The sequence below is a fragment of the Lissotriton helveticus genome, chromosome 5_1, assembly GCF_964261635.1.
Source record: "Lissotriton helveticus chromosome 5_1, aLisHel1.1, whole genome shotgun sequence".
Classification (NCBI taxonomy): Eukaryota; Metazoa; Chordata; class Amphibia; order Caudata; family Salamandridae; genus Lissotriton; species Lissotriton helveticus.
Genome location: NC_136065.1, coordinates 1,090,813,609 through 1,090,838,687, shown reverse-complemented (window position 1 = coordinate 1,090,838,687; position 25,079 = coordinate 1,090,813,609). Strand labels below are relative to the sequence as shown.

At 45.3% G+C, this 25,079-nt stretch overlaps 1 protein-coding gene across 10 annotated transcripts in view; it reads left to right on the top strand.

The window, feature by feature from the left end:
- Positions 1 to 25,079, top strand: part of NT5C2 (5'-nucleotidase, cytosolic II) — a 509,579-nt gene that overhangs the window by 399,538 nt on the left and 84,962 nt on the right. For all 10 annotated transcript variants that reach the window (XM_078643682.1, XM_078643688.1, XM_078643683.1 and 7 more), the window contains 2 exons: positions 5,787 to 5,828; positions 12,557 to 12,664. In XM_078643682.1, the coding sequence (XP_078499808.1) occupies positions 5,787 to 5,828; positions 12,557 to 12,664 (150 nt within the window). The remainder of the gene's footprint in view (positions 1 to 5,786; positions 5,829 to 12,556; positions 12,665 to 25,079) is intronic.

Sequence of the window (25,079 nt, the reverse complement as noted above, 5' to 3'; positions counted from 1 at the left end):
TAAGAAACAAACAAGAACCCACGCTGTCTGATTGGACTGGCAAGAGGGGAGACATAGATGTTGAATAGAGTTGGAGACAATGCCGATCCCTGTGGGACACCGCAAGGCAGGCGGAATGTTTCAGACTGTAGATTTTCCCAGTACAAAGTCTGTTCCCTGTCCTCTAGAAAAGATGATAGGAGGGACAGAGTCGCCTTCCCAATCCTGACCGCCTTCAGTCGTTGCACTAATCCGTGTGATTCACAGTGTCAAATGCCGCCGATAGGTCAAGGAGGATGTGGATCGCTTCCCCCCCCAATCCATCCCCCCCCCCATCCACCTGTCTCAGAATATCCTCTGTTGCCACAACTAGCGAGGTCTCGGTTGAGTGGCCTGACGGAAATCCGTGCTGACTTGCATCCAACAACTTTTTGGTGTCTAGAGTAGGTCGACAACTCCTGATTTATTGTCCTCTAATAATTCTTGGGTTCCAGTGGATCAAGCTGGGGTTTCTTGAGAATTGGTCTAATACAGGCTTTTTTCCAGACTAGCAGATAGAACCCCGATTGTATCACTTGATTTAGGATGGGGGTTCAGTGGCTACTAACAGCCCCCGACACCACATGCATAACCATAGGCGGACACGGATCCCTCGGGATCCTGACTTAGTAGATAGCAGGAGTTTATTTACTTCAGTAGGAGACAGTGTGCTAAATGTATTTAATTGACAATGCTGCGACTTGACCTCTGTTATAGTGGTTTGGCCAGTGTCATCTGTCTGCCTAGTACTCTGAAGGTCTTCGTAGATTAGATCATTTGTATCTTAGTTTGAAAGAAATTCGCCATTTTGGTGCATAGAGCGGAGTCCGGGATAAAACGTGTGTTCTGACGTGGTCGTGATAACACTTGAATGTTTTTGAAAAGTTCCTTAGTGGAATTGTTGGATCCCTTTATTTTTGTTGAGTAATAACTCTTTTTAGCAAGTATAATGGCTTCTTTGTAACGTTGTAGCGCTCTATTGTAAGATATCTTATGCTCCCTACTATATTCAATTCTCCATACACATTCGGCTTTTCTGCATATAACTTTCAACGCTTTCAACTGCGGACAGTACCACGGCGATGACGCCTGCACTCTTCTTAGTTTAATAACTTTCTCAGGGGCCACTATGTTAACCACCGCTGCTATCCATTTATTAAACTGGCAAGCTGCCTCCTTGTTGTCCAAATCCTGGATATTGTACTGCTTTTTTAAATATGTTTTGCTATTCTTGTGAATCGGGAGCTAGTTGGCCCAAAGGAAATCAGTCTGTCTAGGTTTATCAGGAAGATCAATTTTTTTAAATGGGTCGAGGGACTCTCGCAAGAGTCCCTCAACCGTCCACCTGTACAAATATTTTTATACCTTCATTACTCAAAAAACAATTGTACGAATTTGCACCAAATTACCAAAAGCACACTTTCTCGACCAAGATCTAGCTTACTACCAAATGTGATGTAATGTTGTTCAGCAGTTTTTGCGGTAGCACTGCCTAAAAAGTCTATGGAAAATGTATGGGGAAATTTAGTTTGGTGACCCCCCCACCCCTTTTTTCTCACCCCCCTCTGGCATCATACATTGCCACTGCCAGTGATGGTACTGACATAACTACTAGACCTCACACTCCTACAAGTGTGAGAATTCAAACTCTTCCAGGGCACCAACGCTATAACAAGAGCTTGGGTGGCAAGTTATAGTCCTATTTATTGTATATTGAGTTAATAAACAACTGTTGCTGTGCTCATCTCTAAATTAGACAGGTAGCGCCACCATGTGGCAGACTGTCACAAACTCCGATGTTGACAAGTTAGCACCGATGCTGAGCACTGGAAACCACCGGCTTACATTAAGCACTGAATAGTGTACATTTGTTTTTATCTCAGTCTGATTGGTGACTATAATGCAATAATGTTAATACTGGAGAAGTCTCCAAAATCCATGCCTGTGGATTAAAAAAGTTATTTTTCAGCACTTAGGATTTATTTGTCATTCTTAACAGGGCTGAAGTCCCATGAATCTACCTGCCTTCTTTATCCTATGAGAATTAAACAAGATAATGCATGATTATGAGTGTGTCAATTCGTTCAAGTTTTGGTGCTGCTGTTCCTGATCCTTTTCACATTAGTTCGAGGCTTGCGACCCATTAATTTAGGCAGACCTCTTTTGTTCCAGTTGTTTTGTCATCCATCAATTTGAAGCAGCCTCATGGCCTTGAAGGCCACGCCATGAAGACTTCTTATTGTCTGGACGGAGATCGGTTCGCCATCCTCCCCATGCAATTAGGTGGTTCACGCGTGTGCAACTGGTTGGCTCAAAAGCAATCCAATTTCTTATTGCATTTAAGATTGACCTACTCTTAGCTAGGCCCCAGTGTCGCCAATCTCTGTTTGGGTATAGTGGGCAAAGCGAGCTTTCCATAATGCCATCCAAGGTCTTTCTTTGATATTACATAGCAGACTGGATGCAGCAAATGTTAGTGTGTCCTAAAGAGAAGTCACAACTGCACACTCCAGTGTATTACTGCTTCCCCTGTGGAGTAATTCATCTGAGGTGCACAGGGACACGCCTGACTGATGTTGTATGCTGCAACATGGATGATTTGTTCCAGCTGAGACATTGCCATCTTGGAACCTAATCAGCTGTGCTAGTTTTCATAAACATCATTATACTTATGCATTTAATGACTTGAGTAGCCGTCACAGTGGCTCATTATCGTTGCATTTTCATGTGAATTAAACCATATCTAAAAACATGAGATCCATAATGGACATTTGCTGTCTTAAATCTTAAATCTTGCCTGATTTCCACACATATTAGAATTTGTACTGGGACCTTGAATGCTGTCTGTAAAGATAGAGTTCCCATATTTGTAGGTTTGGACCACCAAACTGTGCATTACCCCGGAAGACGTGTCATTGCATGTCACACACAAGATTCATTTGCTTGAGTACCATCTTGACCGTATTGGTACTCTCACTCACTTAGAGCAACCTCTAGTCCACCAGCGATCCAACAGTCCACATGATGTTTCTGCTTCTCCCGTCCCATGTTCTGTAATTTGAACTACACTGAATTGTATATGGAAATTAAACGTGTATTATGATCACCTCTTTTCTTTTTCATGTACCCTGATTTCCACTTATCAGTGGTTCAGTCAAAGGTAAATAACAAAATATGTGTGCATTTAAATTTGTTTTGGCATCCATTACAGCTTTTTTACCAGTTACTTTAGGAGATGAAGGAGCAATTAATTTCATTTCTCAAAACCGGAAGGCAGTAGGAACTGGGCGGCATTTGGGACGAGCATATTAGTTTTAGATTCACTTATTAGAATTGTGTCTCAAGAAGTCACACTTGAGAGACATTCCTGCTAGCGGCATCAGGTTTTAAGTATTTCCAAAAATTGTTAGAGAAAAGTTTACTCCACCTCGATTAATTTCTTAAGAAGATAGGTTATGTTAACAAGTATTAAAGACAAAGGAACGCATTTATAAACCTGTTCACTCTGTTCTGATCTAATGTAGGTTTTACGTAAAAGGCCTCCTATCTCACATCCACTCTGCACTTACATATATTCAGTATGTGCATGCCTTGACCTTTCATCCCCGTTATATTCAAAACTGCATTGGTTAAGGATTACAGTTAATAGGTAATCTTCCTTTTCAGACCTAATATTTAGAGAGCAGCAGCGAGATTAGTGTCCGTGTTATTTCAAAAGTGGCAAAACAATTCTCAGCACAAATGGCCTCATGCAAAAAGACACAGAAAAAGGAGTACAGATGTTAACGTCATTTCTCCATCATTGTTCCTCCATCTAAATGAAATAAGTTATTTCCTGTTTGGAAGATTTGTTTCTTGAAGTGAATGGGTTTGTGAACTCTGCAGCAATAGGTTTACTTTGTCAGCTGGTCTTATCTTCACATACTTTCATGTACTTTCATACTGCCCTGCAGATCCATTTTGTAACACTGCACTCTGATGTTTTAATATACGACTGTAAGATTCTTCCCAATTCAAGCCCTTAATAAGAGTTCAGCGGTCCAGTGAACTGCTGAACCCGTGATGGTGGTCCGCGGACCGCCATATTGGCAGTCTGCTTGCCGTATTTGGACTGTGGCAGTTAGACCACCACAGGACCTCTGCTTCGGCACAGCGGTCTGACCTCCCTAATATGCTGGTGGTGCTGCTGCAGCAACTCCAAGCATATTAGGAGTTTCCTCATGCAACTTTTCATGGTGATGTAATCACCATGAAAAGAGTGGCGATGAGGAAACAAACAGGGCCCTACAGGGCCCCCTGTTGCCTCTGCGACATGGGGTACATGCAACAGGCACCCCCAGTCCCTGCAGGGTATGTACTTTATAGTCCATACCCTGCAGAAACGGCCATTGATGCTCCTCTTGCGGTGCAATGGGAACGCCAAAGAACCGCCTGCCAGAGTAAAAGTAAGTCTTATTCTGGCGGGCGGTCTTTAATGGCTTTGTCAGTCACGGAGCAGGGCGGCTGCGTGAAGGCCCTGCTCCGAGACCCCCAAAGTCATAATAAGGCCTCAGTGTTTTTTTTTTAACTCTGCCTTTTGTTTCCTGTTCAGGTACTATTCCTGGTCAGGTGGTATTTTTTAGTTAATCTTGTGTTTTTTAACTGCATTTAGGGCTTGTATTAAAAAGTTGTCCATTTGCAGCCTCTACTGATTGACCTATAGATTAGAATTGTGAATATTATGAATGTGGTCTGGACTATCTATTTAATTGATTCAGATGCCTGCGAATGATTGGCACCTAAGAAGTCGTGGGACATCAATAGTTGGAATGCGCTCCTCCTCCAGTGGTTCCTTCAAGTCATCTGACATCCCTGCTCAGATGGGGATGAACTGTTTGTCTCATTTGAGATGATGAGGTTGAGCCTTCAGAGACCTTTTTTTAGTCCATGGAAAGGGATGTGTCGCTTGCTGAAGGTTTTGTGTTTTTTCTCTGGTATCAATGATCCCACATAAGAAGGTCTGTGGACTCCTGTCCTGGTGCTCCCATACACAGGACGAGTAACATATTACTCGTCCACATTACCTGCATCACTAGAGTGTTTTACCATTTACTCAATCTGGCGAAGTGAGTCACTTCCATCGATACGTCATTGTAAGAAGTTGCAAGTTGTGTCCAAACATTCGTCTTCCAGAGCATAATAAAAGGGATTTTGCACTTGCCGTTTCTTTATCTGTTGTACGTACTTTATAATAAGCATGGTCTCCTTTGTGTAAAGTAAGTTGTATAACTACCTTCTGGTGTGCACCCACTGCAGCATTGTGCCTGTCCCCCAATGCTCATCTGCTGCAGTCCAGTCTTCTGCAGTTTATTTTCAATCATGTTTTGCTTTCAGAAAAGCCTTTCTAAGCACCTTCCAAAATGTGCAGTTGTCCGTTCACTTTTATTCTTAATATGCCCACAATAAAATGCACAATCAATGCTTGGTAGCACTTATTTTGTCTTTCTGTGATGCTGGCAATTGAAATCAAATATTTATTGCTGAGTTACATATGCCTTAGCAGTTTAACTTGTAAATAGCACATTCTTATCTATATTCTGCTTGCAATTGCTTACTAATTAATGTAATGTTTGTTAACTATAGCAATAAAAGTCCACTCAAGATTCTGCTCTTTTAGAAGAGAGCAAACTGTGTCTTCTGACTTCAATGCTCCTAGTCAAAAACTGAAAGATTTGTTGTATGAATTTGATTATGTCTGCATGTTTCTAAAGTGTTTACTTTTTTTGCAGAAAATTATGACCTACCTGTTTGATTTTCCACATGGACCAAAGGTACGTGTTTTCACATTTTCCGAGGGATAATGAACATAATGGAAAATGTAATCACTGCTTAACCAAAGGTAACTGTATTTAATTGCATTCCGTGGTTGTCATATACTTAGTTTATTTGTGAATATGGAAACACTTAGTGTGTGAAATTATCTGGTGCTTTCTTAAAATATTAAAGGCACCAAGGGGAGCATCCTACTCAAGGATTTCAGAGTAGCAAAGCAACCTGCTGAAACTGCTATGACTTGCATCACAAACGATGGAGTTGAGTTGAATTTGACACCCAAATTTCTGACGCAGGCCTAAGGGGCAGGGGAAGCCCCCAACCTGGATGGCCACTAACTCAGATAGTCCGGGATCGTGCCTATACCGAAAAAGAGAATTTCCATTTCATGGGAATTTAGCTTGAGACCACTTTCACCATCCAATCGCATACTGTTTTGAGGCAGTCCTTAAAGGGCTTAAGGGGCTCCATTCTGAAACGATCAAACAATACACTGTAAGCTGCAAATTTGTTGAAAACAATAAAAACAAAGTTAAACAAAAAAAGGGGGCTCTATTCTGAAAAAGAAAGAATCAGCAGCGTATCTTTGGTATATGAAATTATCTTAAGACTCTGCACCAGCGTGTCCAGGGGCTCAATGTAGACATTGAAAAGCGTAGGGTTTATAATAGAGCACAGCGGCACCCCGTACTTGAGCGGTCTAGGGTCTGAGAAAAAAGGAGATAGAAATATCACCTGAGACCTCTCGTTGAAATATGTTTTGATTCATGCCCACACATTCCCTTGAATTCCTGTTCTATCTAGTCTATTCAGAAGGATGGGATGTGAGGCCGTGTCAAATGCAGATGACAGGTCTAAAAGAATGACCCTAGCAGATACACCCAGATCAAGGTTGAATTTGATGAATGCTGTATCCTCTAGTAGGGCTGACTCAGTACTGTATCCTGACGGAAAGCCAGACTTAGTACTGTGAAGGAGGGCGTTTGATTAAAAAAAAACTAGCAAATCTGCTTCTTGACTGCCTTCATCATCATCGAGACTGATACGGGAAGGTGGGAGATTGATCTGAAGTTGCTGAGTAACTTAGGATCTGCGCTAGATTTTTTAAGCAGAGGGAGTAGAAGGGCCTGACTTTAGTATTTCAGCAGTCCTGAGGTGTTCCAGACTTTCAGTTCACCAGGAGCACAGCCAAATCCCAGGCGAGATAGGCTCAAAATCCGTCAGCACCTGGCCAGAAGGCAGTGCCTTCACTGTAGGGTCTACTGCTAAGCACTGCTTAGGAAACTGGTCTTAGATAGCTTTGATTTTGGTCACAAAGAAATCAGCAAGCTCCTCACAGAGATGTATTTAGAGTGTAAGAGAGTTTTGCATTGCCCTAGAGAAGAGAAAGAAGTTAACATTGCTAGGTTTGTTTGCAGCCTCATCTATGGAAAATGCAATGAATTTCTGAGCATCCGTGTGGATTTTTTAAAGCTGGGCAGCGCTTTGTGTATGCTGATTTAGTATCCTTGTCATAAGCTGAGCGCTATTTGTGCTCTAGACGCTTGTAGTGGGCCTTCTTCTCCCTTAGGGCTTTCGTAAACCACAGGGGAGATGGTCTTGAGTGTCTCTCAGACATAGATTTTAGAGGGGCAACCTGATTTAGGTCACCCAAGAGCCAACTGTCTATCAGCTCAAGGTCATTATCGACAGGAACGGTTAACGCACTCGGTGTTGCCATTAAAGCTGCTCCTAACCGAGCCTGGGACAATTGCCACCGAGATCTGCCTCTCGCTTCGCAGGTTTTAGACTTTGGCACAGAAAATGATGGTGCCGATGTTTCATAGCCATAACTAGCACATGGGAATGGCAGTTCTCTCATTCTGATGTAGAACATGTTCGGGAGTCACCATTCCAAACTGGCAAATCTGTTCTGAAAACTACTCTAACTTCCAAGAAAAACACTAAGACACCAGTGCGTCACAAAACCCGGAGTTTAGAAAATCTAAAACGTGTCACAAAATTGGATCGTCAAATGGGAAGGAGAACTAATATAGCCAATATTGAGCATACTAAACAAATTAGCACTTTACAGCCAAAATACATCAAAGATTAAAACAGAAAAGCGACCAAAGCGTCCTTGGCTAAGTCGACACCAGAAAAGAAGGATTAACCTTAAATAATGAAGCTAGTACTCCTGTTGCTTCCACACCCCAACCATCCATGTTATTTCCATCCACCCAGGCCCCCCCCATGCCCAGAACCTGGATGCCTGACCCTAAGATTGCGCCCTTCGCCACCAGGCAGTGCATAGAAAATGGGGAGTACAACAGGAGGCAAGAGACACGTTGCCCTACTAGAGCTGCCCAAGAGAATATGGAGTACCATGCTAGGAGTACTTATATTGCCTTTACTGAACACCTGCTGCTTATGAGGGAAGCCTTTCACACTCCTCTGCTCAACGACATTTACTCTGGGAACCCTCCGTTGACTGAGACCTAGCTATTCCTACTGATGCCCGGTGGAGCTACCCCAATAGCTATTGGAGAGAAGGGCTGTGGATTCCCTCCTCTGCAGTCTCCTGATGCCCGGTGGAGCTACCAGATAGCTAAAGAGGAGATGGGATTATTGACCCCCCCTCCCCCCTGCCGTCACCTACCAAGCCGGAACTTGAACAGATTTTCCCCTCGTCTCTAAGGTCTTATCTTCCTCCTAACCCTTTACCCTATGCCCCTACCCTTCCTTGCTCCATTCACCTTGTCCCCTATGTTCTTTAAATGCTTTTCTTGATACTTATGTAACTTTTAACTGATGTTAATTGCAACATTATTGTTCCTCATGTAAAGCACTCTGATTCCTTCGGGTCTAGCCAGCGCTATATAATAACTCATTAATTAAATATGTTCCCATTTAGGACTCTTTCTCTCTTTATCTACTCCCCTAGCTCCTATCCCCTCTCCCCTGAATCTTTCCCCTTGCCTGCTACTCTGCCCAGCCCCCTGTCCTTTGTGCCCTTTGACTAAGCACTCCTTTTCCCCTTGTTGGGGAAAGATCCAATATTTATACTCTGGAGTCTCAGCGAACCCGCTGAGAGAGTCCACTGCGCCAAGGGAGCCACTCACAGCTGAGGTATGGTATGGCATCCCTTGCCAAAGCACTCCCTCTCCCCTTTTTGGTGAAGGATCCAGTATGTTGGCCTTGGAGTCTCAGAGACCCCTCTGAGAGAGTCCACTGCGTAAAGGGAGCCTCTCGCAACAGAGATAGGGAAGTGATACCACTTCCTGGGATCATAGCTTACTGGACTGTGGACGTTGCTTTGACTTGTCTACCGGTTTGTGTCCCTGTCACCCTTCCCCTCCTCTCTCCATGCAGTGTCTCTCACCCTCCCCTCCTCTTTCCTGCTTTCATTATCTGTCTACTTCTCCTGCTCCTACCCCCTCCCCTGAACCTCTCCCCTTGCCTGCTTTTCCCCTCACGTATTTGTGCTTATTGTTTATCTCGACCTTACAAGTAACTATGTTGCCATGCTCTAATAACTGTGTAACCTTTGTAACGATTTAACCTGTAACTATGATCTGATTCTCATGTAAAGCACTCTGATTCCTTCGGGTCTAGCCAGCGCTATATAATAACTCATTAATTAAATATGTTCTCATTTAGTACTATTTCTCTCTTTGTCTACTCCCCTAGCTCCTATCCCCTCTCCCCTGAATCTTTCCCCTTGCCTGCTACTCTGCCTAGCCTCCTGTCCTTTGTGCCCTTTGACTAAGCACTCCTTCTTCCCTTGTTGGGGAAAGATCCAATATTTATACTCAGGAGTCTCTGCGAACCCGCTGAGAGAGTCCACTGCGCCAAGGGAGCCACTCACAGCTGAGGTATGGTATGGCATCCCTTGCCAAAGCACTCCCTCTCCCCTTTTTGGTGAAGGATCAAGTATGTAGGCCTTGGAGTCTCAGAGACCCCTCTGAGGGAGTCCACTGCGTAAAGGGAGCCTCTCGCAACAGAGATAGGGAAGTGATACCACTTCCTGGGATCATAGCTTACTGGACTGTGGACGTTGCTTTGACTCGTCTACCGGTTTGTGTCCCTGTCGCCCTTCCCCTCCTCTCTCCATGCGGTGTCTCTCACCCTCCCCTCCTCTTTCCCGCTTTCATTATCTGTCTACTTCTCCTGCTCCTACCCCCCTCCCCTGAACCTCTCCCCTTGCCTGCTTTTCCCCTCACGTATTTGTGCTTATTGTTTATCTCGACCTTACAAGTAACTATGTTGCCATGCTCTAATAACTATGTAACCTTTGTTACGATTTAACCTGTAACTATGATCTGATTCTCATGTAAAGCGCTCTGATACCTCCGGGTCTAGCCAGCGCTATATAAAACCTTTAAAATAAATGTGCCATACACATGATCATGAGGAACAAAACGATAGCAAAGGGGCGAGCAGGACTGAGTTCCAGGCTGATGCTTCTTAGCACAAACCGAAGATGAATACTATATGTTTATCTCTATCAGATGGAATTTGGATTGACCATGGTGTCTAAAAGAGAGGTTTACAAAATTAGAAAGTGCATATGGAAAAGAGGGGCAGATGAATCTTGTTTTCTTTTTTAAAGTTTCAGTCCTTTTCAGTGCTAGAGTCATCTCCTTTTACTCCCTAATATCATCTAAGAAAATTGAGAGAAAAACAGACAAATCCTCCTATCTTTAGTGGTGAAAGAGTGGAATGCACCGCAGACCTAGAAAGTCAGAGAGCGATGGAACTGTGAAGCACAGTGAAGGATAAGCCTGTCCATGAGAAACTCAGTGACACTGCTGAAGACGAACTGACACCTGTGCGGAGTACCTTAAATTGTTCCACATAGTGGAGAACGTTCTAAACATTTATGTCCTGCAAAATGCCATAAAACACTCATCCAACCACATATATAAGTTGATGTAACATTCACTGTCCCACAACATGCTGTGACAGAAGCCAGGAGACATGTGAGATCATGAGCAGAGTCTTTACTCATAGTATTCATCTAGCTATATCAGAAGATGAGGCTGGAGCCACTGGGTCCAAGTGTAACCTCATCATGATAGGAGACGTGTGTCCATCAATGGTTCAGAGATTAGCTAATTCTCTATAAAGAAGTCTTCTCTGGTGCCAAACTGTGTAGGGTGACCAATGGTAGTGTGCGGACATAGGAAAGGAAGCCACAGAGCAACATAAATAAGGCTATACACGTTTCCCTTGTATACCCTTCTGCCCAGTGTTACGATGTTGACTACAAGTAAAGCCGTAGTCCCTTTTATGAGTAGGTGTTGCATTGACCACATGCATACCCATATTCTTCAAAATATTTTAAAGGCAGTTTAATGTGTCAGACCAGTTTGTTGAAAACCTCACTTCTGTGAGCGAGTATGGAAATATGCAAATGCTTAATAATGCTCCTGCAGCATACCAGGGAATTATTTTACTTTTTGAGAATAGATTGTGGTAATCTGAAATGTATCTCAATTAGATATTGGTTATAAATAGTGGAAAGGACGTCTCGAATAAAGGTAGTAGCGTTACCATAGCTCTCTCACACACAAGGGTGTGGAAGAAGCTAAATATTGTCATACACATTTGACTTACTTCTCCTAATCCCTTAGGGTTGTACTCATTCAGCTAAAGACGTGATTTAAATTAATGTGGCATTATAGCACCTTCAGGCCTATGGTAGAATTCACCATTGATTTAGGCATCAAAAGCTCAGAACCTTCTCTGATATTAGCGACCAGTTATATATGCCACTTCAGCAATTCATTTGCTTTGGGAGATTGGAGCAAGAAGGTTGGGTAGCTTGAACCAGACACTAATGAATCAAAAGAAGCCACTATCATTTGAGCTCTGAAGGACCTGAATAGCAATGGGAAAAGTACTCCTATAAAATCGACCACCGCAAGTGTTGATGCTTTTATGGGGCATGGAGTTGAGCAGATGTAGCCATAAATGTGAGGGCAAAAATATTCACATTACAGATGTAGCTTGGAGTTTGCTTTATACATGTTTGACGCATGCCTCTAGGAACGCACTATGCATATTGATCCACATTAACTATCCCATATGATCTCCCCCCCATGAACCAGCGATACTGCAGAAAATATACCATAGTATTCAAGAGCGATGCAAAAGGTGCTAATTTCACAGTACAGACTGAATATATATGTTGTGGAACTCTGTTGTAGTACTGAGGTTTTGGCACTTGAATGACTGGACTGACCTGGACACTAAACATACTTGTCTTTTGAACCTGTTTTCCAAAAAGTTAAATAGAAAAAACAAATTAAATGAATGTACCTTACATTATTATTTGCTAAAAACAATATACCAAAGTCATGGAAGCCTCCACTTCGCCTACAGAATCATCACTGTTTAAAAGCTGGGCTTAATGCAGAATACTACGGGAAACTGAAGGATGTCATTTTGTACTGCCCATGTCTCTTCCCCCATCAACACGTGTTTTAGTCTTTTGGTGCTCTACTATTGGGAGGGGCTTAAGTGAATTCAGTGGTGGGGTTCACCTGATTATGAGAAAAACTGTGAGCATTCTTCTCTGTAAACAAACCACACACCTTCTTTAGGAAACTGAAAAATTCTTCATAAATGTTATGAAACACTCCTAAAAAATCATTGCTGTCTATAATCATCTACCACAGTCATACTTCTTTCTACTGCATTTCAATAAGGGCCTTGAATGTTGTTGTTTCTGTCTTCTTTCTAGCCAGGAATTCCGCACAAGCCATGGCAGTCGTACTTTGATCTCATCCTAGTAGATGCACGGAAGCCCCTTTTTTTTGGCGAAGGCACAGTGTTACGGCAAGTGGACACTGTAAGTATAAAGTGCTACTGCTAATCTTGGTATGGCTAGTTGTATTTTTGCTGCACTAATTAGAGTCTGGTTGATGCAGATCCATCTGTTCTTGTAATTTATAATTATTTGAACATCTAAAAACACATTACACATAAAAAAAGAAGAACCTATAACAGAGCGTTCACCGGAGTAGCACCAAGAATCTGGAACTCTCTTCCACCCTTCATCAGGAAAATCCCTCTTCTAGCACGCTTCAAAATTGAGACCAAAACCTTCCTCATGGGTAAATTCCTCGCCTAAGGCCTGCCCACAACCACCTCATTGAGCGGGACTAATCTAAGACTACCGCCTCACATATCACAAGCTGCCCACGACGAAAACATTTGGAACCTTGCTTTTGTTTCTGTCTATGACGATGAGTGCAACCATACGTGTTGATCTGTTTGTCCCTGCACCTTAATCTTTTTGTTTGCTCAACAATGTATACCGTGTAAAGCGCTCTGATACCCTCACGGGTCATGTTCGCGCTCTATAAAACACAAAAATAAAAAAATAAAATAAAAAATAGTTTGTTGTAGGGTCTGTCAATATGTATAGAAGTTAAGGCGAAAGTATGCCTTTGTAGTATCCATTTGCCCTATTCATTGTTATTTTTTTTAATAAGTATTGTGTTTATATAGCAAATGCTTCCTTGATGGATTCAAGATGGTCAGTAGAAATGAAGTAGTCATTTACGAAGCTAAGTTTTTTTGCTTTTCCCTATTGTACTCATGGTCAGGTATTAATCTGCTGCTAAATGGGTCCTTTTCATTAGGGGGTTATGAATATGAATCATATCTGATAGGAACTTCTAGCCACAGATTCCATACTTAGAGTTCGAGGCATGTGGGCTGCTGAATTCATATCTGTGCATAGATCGCCGCCTAGTGTTGGGTCCGGATGATTGCACTTTGTTGTCTTGGAAGAGTCTTCGAAGTATCACGAGATAGGTGACTCCTCCCCTGGACTACAGTGCGCATGGGCATCTTCTCCATCCTCAGATTGTTTTTTTCCGCCATTGGGTTCGGATGCTAACTCCTATACTCCAACTTCGGAATCGAAAACAAAACTTTTCTAAAGGCCAAAAGGCCTTCGACTTAGATGGTATTGTTCTTGTTCGGTACCTCTCTACTCGACCCAAACTTCCATCTCGAATCGGTCGGTGACGCGGGCCGTTGGGCCTTTTCGAAGCCACGTGAGCCGACCGTCGATGGAAAGAAGCCCGCTTAAAAGGTGCCCACAATGCCACTCCAAGTTCCCACATACTGATAAACACTCAGTATACAACAAGTGCCTTTCCCCAGACCATAGGGAAGAAACCTGCCCAGCCAGCGCCCAGTTTCGATCCAAGAAAACTATACGACACCGACGGGCTGCTAGGCAAGAAATGCAGCGACAGGCACCGGAACCAGACAACATCTTCGATGATGACCAGGATCTACAGGACGCCCCAGACTCGGACCTAGAAATCGTCACCGTCGAGGACTACTCTGACTCCGACGACAAAATCCCGTTGGGGCAAATCGTGAGTACCCTACCCCCGACACCAATTAACCCGTTACCAAAGGCTCCGGTCGAGGCATCGCCAAAAGGCCTTAGCCAAGATCATAAAAAACTTTCGCCAGCCCCGCCTTCCGGCTCGGCTCCGAAACCTTCAGAAACCCCAGGGCCCAGTACCATCGTCCCGAAGAAGGTTCCAGAGCCAAAGAGGGTCACCGACCCGAAGGGCGTCGATCCAAAAAAGGCCGCACAGCCAAAGAGCGTCGAGCTAAAGAAGACTGTCGACCCCACAAAGGCCGTTCAGCCAAAAACTGTCAACCCCCAAAAATAAGTCGACCCGAACAAAGGCACACAGCCAAAGGGCGCCGAAGCGAAGAAGGTCGCCGACCCGAACTAGCCTGCTGTTCCGAAAACCGTCGACCCGGCAATCGGTGCCATACCGAAGCCAGTATAGAAGCCGGAAAAACCTGTCGACCCAAAGATAACTGCTCCAAAGACATCAGTCGATCCAAAAAAGAACATCGACTCGGTGAAAGACACTCATCCAAAGAAGCCTACAGAGCACAAAAAACGTGTCGACCCGAAAACAGGGCCCGACCCGAAAAAGTCCAACACCACTCCGAAAGTCGTCGAAAAACCAAGTGTTACCGACCCGAAAAAGTCTAACACTAAACCCAGGACTGTAGAGGAAGAACTATTCCACCCAGAGCCATAAGACGACCAATCTAAAATATACATTAATCTGACTGGTAAAGTTACCATCCTGCATAGGATAAAGAGGCCTTAGGACTTTAAACCTAATTCCCCTATTCCACTGAAGAAAAAGGACTTTGGTACTTCTCCTCAAGACCCTTCAGCCCTTTTCAACCTATCATGCCTACCACACCTTTTGCTCCTTCCTCACCTTCTCACCACGGGGACGATGAGGGGGACACAGGGTATGAGCCACAGCCTCAATATGATTTCCCACAAGATCCTAACCAAGAGGAACCTTGGGAAGAGCCAACAGACCCTTATGACACCCATCCCATCCCTGATGTACCTACTTAAGCCGTCACCTACTGATGACACAGTAGTCTTCAATCAACTCATAGACAGGGCAGCACAATTCCACAATGTGGACTTGCATAGTGACCCTGTGGAAGAAGACTTCCTGTTTGACACATTCACTACTGCAGAAAAAAGTGTCAAAACGCTTCCCATGTTGAAGGGAGTTCTAAAACACGCACCTGACATATTTAAGGATACAGTCAGGGCACGGGTAATCAATCCCAGAATAGAAAAAAAGTATAGGGCAGCTCCTACAGACCCTACTTACATCAAGGGCCAGTTGCCACTAGACTTACTGGTGGTTGCTAACGCACGAAAAAGAGCCAACTCTCAGACAAAAGGGGAAGCACCTCCCCCTGACAAAGAGTCAAAAATTCTAGAGGCATCAGGCAAAAGGGTAGCGGCACAAGCCTCCAACTCATGGAGGATTGCTAATACACAAGCCCTACTGGCTCGTTACGACAGGGCGCACTATGATCAGCTCGAAAGCCTTATGCAACACCTACCAGAGCCTTTTAAAGCACAAGCCAATGATCTCATCCAAGAGGGAAAATTCATATCAAACGCCTCCAGCAAATGTGCGCTTGACGCTGCAGACACCGCAGCTAGGTCAATTAATACTAGTGTCTTGCTACACAGACATGCATGGCTGCGTATTTCCGGTTTTAAGAATAAGGTGCAGTCCACCATTCTTAACCAACCTGTCAATCAAGATTTTCTATTTGGCCCTGCTGTCGACACCATTTTGGACAAAATGAAGAAAGACACAGAATCCGCAAAATCTATGGGTGCATAGCAATTTCTGCAACATAGGGGCTCCTTTCAACGCTCCTCATACAGAGCAAATACACGAGGGAATACTTCGCAAGCATCTGCCTCATGCAAACGTAACACACAAGGTTCCTTCAACAAGAACACAACCAGGGGAGGTTACAGAGGTAACAGTAATAAGGGAAGAGGGCGTGGAGGCAATAACACCAGGGCCTCCACTGCCACAAAACAGTGACTTCATTACTCTGCCTCCAGACCACTTAACACCGGTCGGAGCAGACTACAGCAGTTCCTACCTGTCTGGCACGCAATTACCACGGACAGGTGGGTGAGAGAAATTATCCAGTCTGGTTATTGCCTAGAACTGACTTCTACGCCACCAAACATACCACCCAGACATCGTCCTATGTCCACAGAACACATCACCCTGCTACAACAAGAGGTGAAATGCATGCTGGAAATCGGGGCCATAGAGCAAGTCCCTTTCCACCAACAAGGGACAGGAGTATACTCCCTATACTTCCTTATTCCAAAGAAGGACGGTTCCCTCAGACCAATATTGTACCTCAGACCCCTAAATCAATATATACTATCGGAGCACTTCCATATGATCACACTACAAGTGCTCCCGTTGCTACAGCAAGGAGATTTCCTAGCAACACTGGACCTCAAAGATGCGTACTTTCACATACCCATCCATCCCGCCCACAAAAAATACCTCGGGTTCACAATAGAAGGTCAACACTACCAATTCAAGGTTTTGCCCTTCGGGGTTACCACGGCTCCAAGAGTGTTAACAAAATGCTTAGCGACAGTGGCGGCACATCTCAGGAGGCAACACGTCCATGTGTACCCTTACCTGGACGATTGGCTAATACAAGCAAAATCGTACCAAGAGTGTGCAGCACACAAGTCCCAAACGATCCAGTTGCTACACAGCCTAGGCTTTTCAATCAACTACACAAAATCGCATCTGCAACCTTCCCACGTACAGCAATACCTGAGAGCCACCATAAACACCTCAGTGGCGAAGGCATATCCAAACTCAGCAAGGATAGCCAGTATGCAAATGCTCATTCGCAAATTCCTACCACAGCACTCGCTCCCAGCTCAAGTCTTTATGTAGCTCATAGGCATGATGGCCTCCTGCATATTCATTGTCCCCCATGCCAGACTTCAAATGCACCCGTTACAGGAATGCCTAGCACGGAAATGGAACCAGGCTCAAGGACAATTAAAAGACCTAGTGTTGGTGGACAGTCGCGCTCACAACTCTCTGCAGTGGTGGAACCCACAAAACATTTCCAAAGGGCGACTGTTCCCAGAGCCGGTTCCACAACTAGTACTAACAGCGGACGCATCACTTACAGGCTGGGGAGCCCATCTCCTTCAATACACAGTACAAGGGCTCTGGACAACCAAACCGAAAAAGCTGCATATCAACCAACTAGAATTGCTAGCGATATTCCTAGCCCTGAAAGCATTTCAGAAATACTTGTACAACAAGACGGTGTTGATCCGGACGGACAACATGACCAAATGTACTATATCCAGAAACAGGGTGGAACGCACTCTCCACAGCTGTCCCATCCGGCACAAAGCATATGGAAATGGGCGATTCCCAAAAACATTTTTCTCCTGGCAGAACACCTTCCAGGGAAAGACAATCAGATAGCCGACCTGCTCAGCAGGCACAGCCAACAACTACACGAATGGGAGATTCACCCCCAAGTTCTCAAGCCATTCTTCCAAGAGTGGGGTCACCCAGACATAGACCTGTTTGCCACAAAAGAAAACTCCAAATGCCAGTACTTTGCTGCCAGGTTCCCACATCCGTTGTCACAGGGCAATGCGATATGGATGAACTGGTCAGGCAGATTTGCGTACGCCTTTCCCCCAGCACCACTGATCCCGCTGGTGGCACGCAAACTGCGGCAACACTCACTGACTCTAATCCTAGTTGCTCCCACATGGGCGAGACAACCGTGGTACACAACGTTCCTAGAACTTTCAGTAATCCCTCGTCAAAAACTGTGCCTTGCACCCCATCTTCTAACTCAGAACCATGGAGAAATAAGACACCCAGATCCCAATTAAATGAACCTAGCGATCTGGCTCCTGAGGTCTTAGAGTTTGGATACCTTAACTTGCCCCCAGACTGCATGAACATCATTAAGGAGGCAAGGCGACCAACCACAAGAGCGTGCTATGCGGCTTAATGGAAGAGATTTGTTATTTACTGCAACAACAACAAAATCAACCCTTTAGACGCTTCCATACAAAACATTATATGCTACCTGTTGCATCTACAAAGATGTAACCTAGCCTACTCTGCTCTACACCTCGCTGCTATAGCAGCATACCTTCAAAACAGGCAACACCTTTCACTGTTTAGGGTACCAGCAATCAAAGCCTTCATGGAGGGTTTGAAAAGGGTGATCCCTCCAAGACACCCCCCTCCCCAGTCTGGAATCTAAACATAGTGCTAACCAGACTTATGGGCCCACCTTTCGAACCTCTACACTCATGCGAAATACAATTCTTTTAACGTGGAAGGTGGCCTTCTTGGTTGCCATCACCTCACTCAGAAGAGTGAGCGAATTACAGGCACAACTATTCAAGAACCTTTCATGCAAGTACATGCCAACAGGGTGGTTCTTAGAACCAACCCTAAGTTCATGCCTAAGGATGTATCTAATTTCCATATCAATCAATCAATAGAACTGCCGGTTTTCTTTCAAAATGCACAGCCAGTAGCCGAAAGAGCACTACACACATTAGATGTGAAAAGAGCCCTACTTTATTATGTGGACAGGACTAAATCATTTAGGAAAACAAAACAACTATTCGTTGCTTTTGCACCACAACACAAAGGAAATCCTATTTCAAAGTCAGGAATAGCCAGATGGATAGTTGAATGCATTCAAATATGTTATCTAAAGGCTAAATGCACTTTAACCGTCCCCCCTAGAGCACTCTCTACATGGAAAATGGGGGCATCCATTGCTTTCCTAGGGAATATTCCTCTTGAAGACATCTGTAAGGCAGCCACATGGTCCACCATACACACTTTCACTAAACACTACTGTGTAGACGTGCAAGCAAAACAGCAAGCTGCTGTAGGCCAAGCTGTCCTCAAAACTCTTTTCCAAACTGCTGCAGCTGGCACAGGTGGCCACTGCTAGAGGAGATACTGCTATTCAGTCTATGCACAGATATTAATTCAGCAGCCCACATGCCTCGAACGGAATATGCTACTTACCAGTATGCATCTGTTCTTGGCATGTAGGGCTGCTGACATTCATATCCCCCGCCCTCCTCCCCGGTGCCTGTCGCAGCTGCAGCATTATCTCTGGCATGGCCATCTCTTACTTTCCTATCTCCATCTCTGCCACAATGGCGAAAAACAATCTGAGGATGGAGAAGATGCCCATGCGCACTGTAGTCCAGGGGAGTAGTCACCTATCTTGTGATACTTCAAAGACTCTTCCAAGACAACAAAGTGCAATCATCCGGACCCAACACTAGGCGGCGATCTATGCACAGATATGAATGTCAGCAGCCCTACATGCCAAGAACAGATGCATACTGGTAAGTAGCATATTCCTTATTCCCAGGCATCAGACTGGATCTGGAATTTTTCGATTAGTACCTCTGTGTGCCAGTAGGTGGCATAGTATGGCTCAGCACCAGTATTGTATGCACCGGAAGTGACGTCCGTGGTACCTTTATGGGTGCCACCAGAGAGCGCTGATGTCAGTTCTTTTCTTTCTGCTCCCATCAGCTCAGATCCGGAAAGAGCTACTCTGTCATTTTTTCGACTGACTTTTTCCTCGACTTTTGTCAAAGACTTTTTTGAGATTTATATCTCCTGATGTGTTAGGGATGTTCCCTAACAAGCCAACAGGCTTCAAACCACGTCGTTCCTGTCACAGGCAGGTTACCTGTGATAGACCCACATTTGGTTTGCCTATGGTGCTTGGAGCTGAACCGCGACTCCAAGATCTGCTAGGACTGTTGCACCATGATTCCCGAGATGCTGAGGGAACAGTCCCTGAAAATCCTCACCACACAACTTCGGACAAACCCACAATGCTCTACATCCTGCAGAAGGTCCCTGGACCACTCATAGAGCCTCTCCCAATGGTGTTGTCTCGATTGAAGTCGACGTGTAAGTCCCACAAGAGAAACAAATCTTAGAAGTCAAAACTGTTTTTGACTTCTCCACGCTGGTCCAAGTCATCGGACGTGGCAGGATAGCATCAGTTCTCTAGGCTTCACTCCGTGTTAAAGCCTGTGCCAGGGTCTGCTCCGCGCCCTCCAGAGTTACCCAGAATGACCCGTCCAACTCAGAGAGTTTTATGAGGCTATGTACATCATATTTGGGTAGCCGAACCCCTCTGGAATGTCTTCCGGCCCACAGACATTTTGGCCTGCAATAAATTGACTGCACGAGTAATTCTGCCAACAAAAAGGTCAGCCATAGAATGGTAAACCTGCACTCTTGGGTATCGGAATGTGAGCTGATGCCACTCTAACTGCACCCCACTAATGACAAAGTGTTGATTGAAAACATCAGAGAGAAAGGGAAACAGGCAAGACTTAGTCTCAGTCGATAGAGGAATACAAAATGATCGAGAGACAAAGCGATTGTGTCAGGGATGTTGTGCATGTCTCTAAAGTAGAGCAGCATATCCTCCGCATATAAAGATATCACATGCACCCATCACCTAAGGGGATTCCCAAGGGCACTCCCTGTTCTCACATTGCAAGCGCCAGCAGTTCAATAGACAGGGAAAACCGTAAAGGAGGGAGCAGACAGCCTTCCCTTACCCCTTTGTGCATGGGAATGTACCCTGATGTAAGGTGTTCCATCTTGAACCTGATTAGGGGGTTAGTATATAGCAGTTTTACTAATTGGAGAAATAACAGCCGATACCATAACAGGACCGTGGTAATCCCATTCTAATGACTTAAAGGCCTTTTCTAGGTCTGAAACCATGTTTCTGTCACGAGGGCAGTTTTGCTGGGCGTAGGTCATAGCTCAAAAAAATTGTCCTAGGTTCAGCGAAGTATGGGCGGAGACAAACCGATTTTGATCTGAGAGAGTCAAGGTCAGGACCAGGGGTGCAAGGTGGTCCGCAAGGATTTGGCTAATACCTTGTAGTCGGTATTACATAGGGCTAATGGTCTGTACGAGCCGATGAGCATGGGGTCCTTGTTTGGTTTAAGTAGCCAGATGACAGTTGCTTCTCACTGGGAAGCAGAAAGACTTCTGATGGAGAGGTCCTCTTTGTACATTATCAGTAGGTGAGGGACTAATTGAGGTGCATATGCTTTGTAGAGCTCTGCCGGCAAACTGTCAGGCCCTGGGCATCTGTTGGTAGCCAGCTCCTTGAAGAGAGAGTTACTTTGATGAGTAGAAGGTTCATTATTTTAATTTTTCTTTTTAATGTTGTGATCTCGTGGGATTATGAAAAATAGGAAAGAGTAGATGATCTTTGAATACACTGTAGTATGCATACTTGTTACTGTAGGAAGGAGTCTTACTGGAGATGGTCTTTATCAGAGTCTACCATTTACACCCATTGGCTTGGATAGAGTTGTGAATAGAGGTAAGGCTCTTCCCACATCCTACCATGCACACCCATCATCACAGAGAGGGGTGTTACTGAGAAGTACAGTTCTTGGACACAGCAAACTATGCACATCTATCATCCGAGAGAGCGGTCTCAGCAGAGAGGCCAATCTCCCTCCACACACCCTACTATGCGCACCCGTCATCACAAAGAAGAAGCCATTCCATCCACATGTTATGTTAGTTATGTTAGTATGAATTTGTAGAGCGCACGTTCACCCCAGGGTTTCTTGGCGCTGCGTACCGCTGGGGAGCCCGTCCTGGCTTTCCCTGTGAGATGGTCCCTATTGGGCATCCCCAAGGTGAAGCCAGGCATCCCCGGCAGCGAGGGGGCCGTTGTGGAGATTAAGCAAGCTATTGCCCAGAGTTGCAGCGTGGGACCCATGGTTAGAGATGCACCGAGGCGAGATTTATCGAGCCCGCTGACATTGGTTCCATACCCTGCCGTGTCGGGAATTGAACCCTGGTCCCGGGCCGACCTCTGCTTCTGGGTCTGCCGCCTCTAACCGGTGAGCCACACTTCTCACACATACACTGCTACGCACATCTGTCATCTGAGAAAGAGGTCTGAAAGGAAAGGTCGTGCAATCCCCATACCCTACTATGTACACCTTTTTATCTGTGAGACAGGTCTGAAAGGAGAGGTCATGCCATCCACATGCACTACTGTGTGCACCTGTTACCTGAGAGAGAGTGAGAAATCTCATAGGCTAGGCAAGTCTCTCCCTACACCCTTCTATACAAACCTGTCATTTGAGAGGGAAGTCTCAAATGAGAGGCCAGTCGCACCCCACTCACTACTACAGATACTTGTCATTTGAGAGAGAGGTCTCAAAGGAGAGGCCAGTCCATCCACATACCACCCTACTACGCCTTTCAAAGTAATGTCCGCACACAAGATAAATTATTCTGTTATTCTACTAATCATATACTCAAAAAATAATTTTTTTGCTTAAATACCATACAAATTAAATGAAAAAACCAAAGGCTAAAGTAAAGTTATAATTAGGTGTGATTAAAAGATGTTTTTTGTCATTAAAAATCTGTAGAAATTCACTAAAAAAAACAAAGGTTATAAGTAATGTTATGGTTGGATGAATTACCCAATGACACTGTTAGTGTTTTGAGCCAAAAAAAACTCAGAAATTCAGCAGTTATACTTAGCAGCGCAAACTATAACTTGCACCCCCGCCATAACTACTTATGGCCCCACATATGACATCACTTATGACATTTTTTGTGCCATCACTGATGATATCTCAAATGACATCATTGACCTCATCCAAGCTTTGTTTGCCGCGCAATGTTCTACAATTTGGTATGGCATTAAATGGCCTGCCAGGAAGTGCAAAATAGCTCAGGAGAATATCAGCCATGATTACTACCATCACAGCAAAACTCCCTTAGGTGTAAAAAGCATGCATTATGTGCGACATTGACCCCGGACTAAACACTTTATAGCTAGCATAGTTCACATTAACAATCAACTACAGATATATAGGAAACCCTCATTCAGTACTGTATTAAAATGTATCTACTAAGAACAGTGTATACTCAACAGCTGTCAAAAAAGAGACTAATTACCAAAAATAGCATGGATCACAAGGTGCCAAACATCCTACTACATGCACCCTTTATACAGTTGTGAAACATTAACAGATGGCCCATCTTCTCAAGCAAAACGAGCATGTTTATAGGTTTGTACCTGGTGCACTCAGTCTTCTAAGTTATTTAGAAATAATCATGCTGACATGATTCTGTCAAAAAACTCAAGGCTCCTTACAAAAGCTAATATCTACCATATAGAATCTTATTCCCGTCAAACCTTTTCTGCAGAACCAAAAAACTTGTGTGGAACATAATAAACACAAGTTAGCTGTCACCTGCACACACTGTTATTCTTCAATACAAAGATTTATATTATGCTCAATACCTCTACACACCTATGGTGCATCATAAGCAGATGTTTTTTGTAAAGTTACACCCATTAGCTGGACCCAGGCCATACAAAATTATGTAGACAAATAAGGTACTTAACCACCACTTTGTAAACTATAAAACAAACTAGCACACTCACATGATTTAATCAGTGATTTCATCAATGATGTCATTTGATATGTCATGAGTGATATCATCAATCTGAAAGAGACATGTTAGTGATAGATTCCTTACCTTAGAATATCCCCAGGCGTCAGACTGGATCCGGAAATTTTTGCGTAGCAGTACCCTTGCGCGTCGGTAGGCGTCGTCTACGGCTCCGCGTCCGTCGTCGGCGCCGTGATGACGTCGTCGGAGTACTTGGACGCCGCCTCCACGTGCTGACGTCAGTTCTTCTTTTTTCCGCACCAGCAGCGCAGATCCGGAAAAAGTGGTACCTTAGTCACTTTTTTACTAAAACTTTTTGATCTTTTTGATCATCCTTTTTCGAGTCTTCGACTCCGAACGGTGCCGGTGGGGATTCCTGGTTTTAAGCACTGTGAGGATTGCGACCGGCTGATGTCTGTCACGGACCCTCACCGTCGGTGTCTCCACTGTCTCGGCGTCGACCACGACGACAAGACCTGCTCCGACTGCCGGGCCCTGACTTCGAAGGCTAGACGGGAGCGGTCCGGTAAGCGACTCGAACTCCGGCAGTCGGCCCCGCGCCAAGAGAGGTCCTGGTCCGGACGGAGGTCGAGGGACAGGTCGCGGGAGCGGAGCCATCATAGCTCCGGGAGTCGACATCACTCCTCAGGGTCGAAGTCGTCAGGTAAGCACAAGAAGTCGAAGAGACGTCATCGCTCTTCCGACTCCCCCGACGCTCGCGCTACGCGGCCGGGGGTTCAGGTGGCACCGCCCACGCGATTCCGTCGGAGTCGCAGGCGCCGCATCCGGCCTCATACCCTCCGGTCCCTGGGCCTAACACCCTCCAGTACCTGGGCCTAACGCGGCGCCGGAGGAGATCGAGCGGTTCCTCATGGCCATGAGGTCCCTCTCTCCTCCGACGGGCTCCGCGGCGCCATCGTGCCCAGCGGACCCATCTGGGGGTCCTAGCGGGTCGGGGGCTTTGGTCCCGACGCCGTCGGGTGCTTCGGCTCCGACGCCGCCTTCGGGCCCGGCGCCGCAGGGCCCCTCCGGATCCGGGTCGTTGCCGGTGAACTTAACGACCTCCCCGGCGCCGACCCCTCAGGTGTCACCACCGGCTCCGTCCTCGGGCAGTGGCGTCCTCGACCCGGTTCCGGTGCCGGAGCGGCACCGCTGGTCGCCGCTTCAGACGCCGTTCGGAGAGTTCACTTTCCATGAACCGGCCCCATCCTTTGCTAACCCTGAGTACCAGGAGATGGGTGATGAGGAGGATTGGGAGGGGTCTGAGGCCCCTCTGGCACGTGAATGCCAGTCTCAAGAGGACTGGGCAGGTGAACTTGGGGAGGCCAGTGGTATAGACACTTCGCCTGA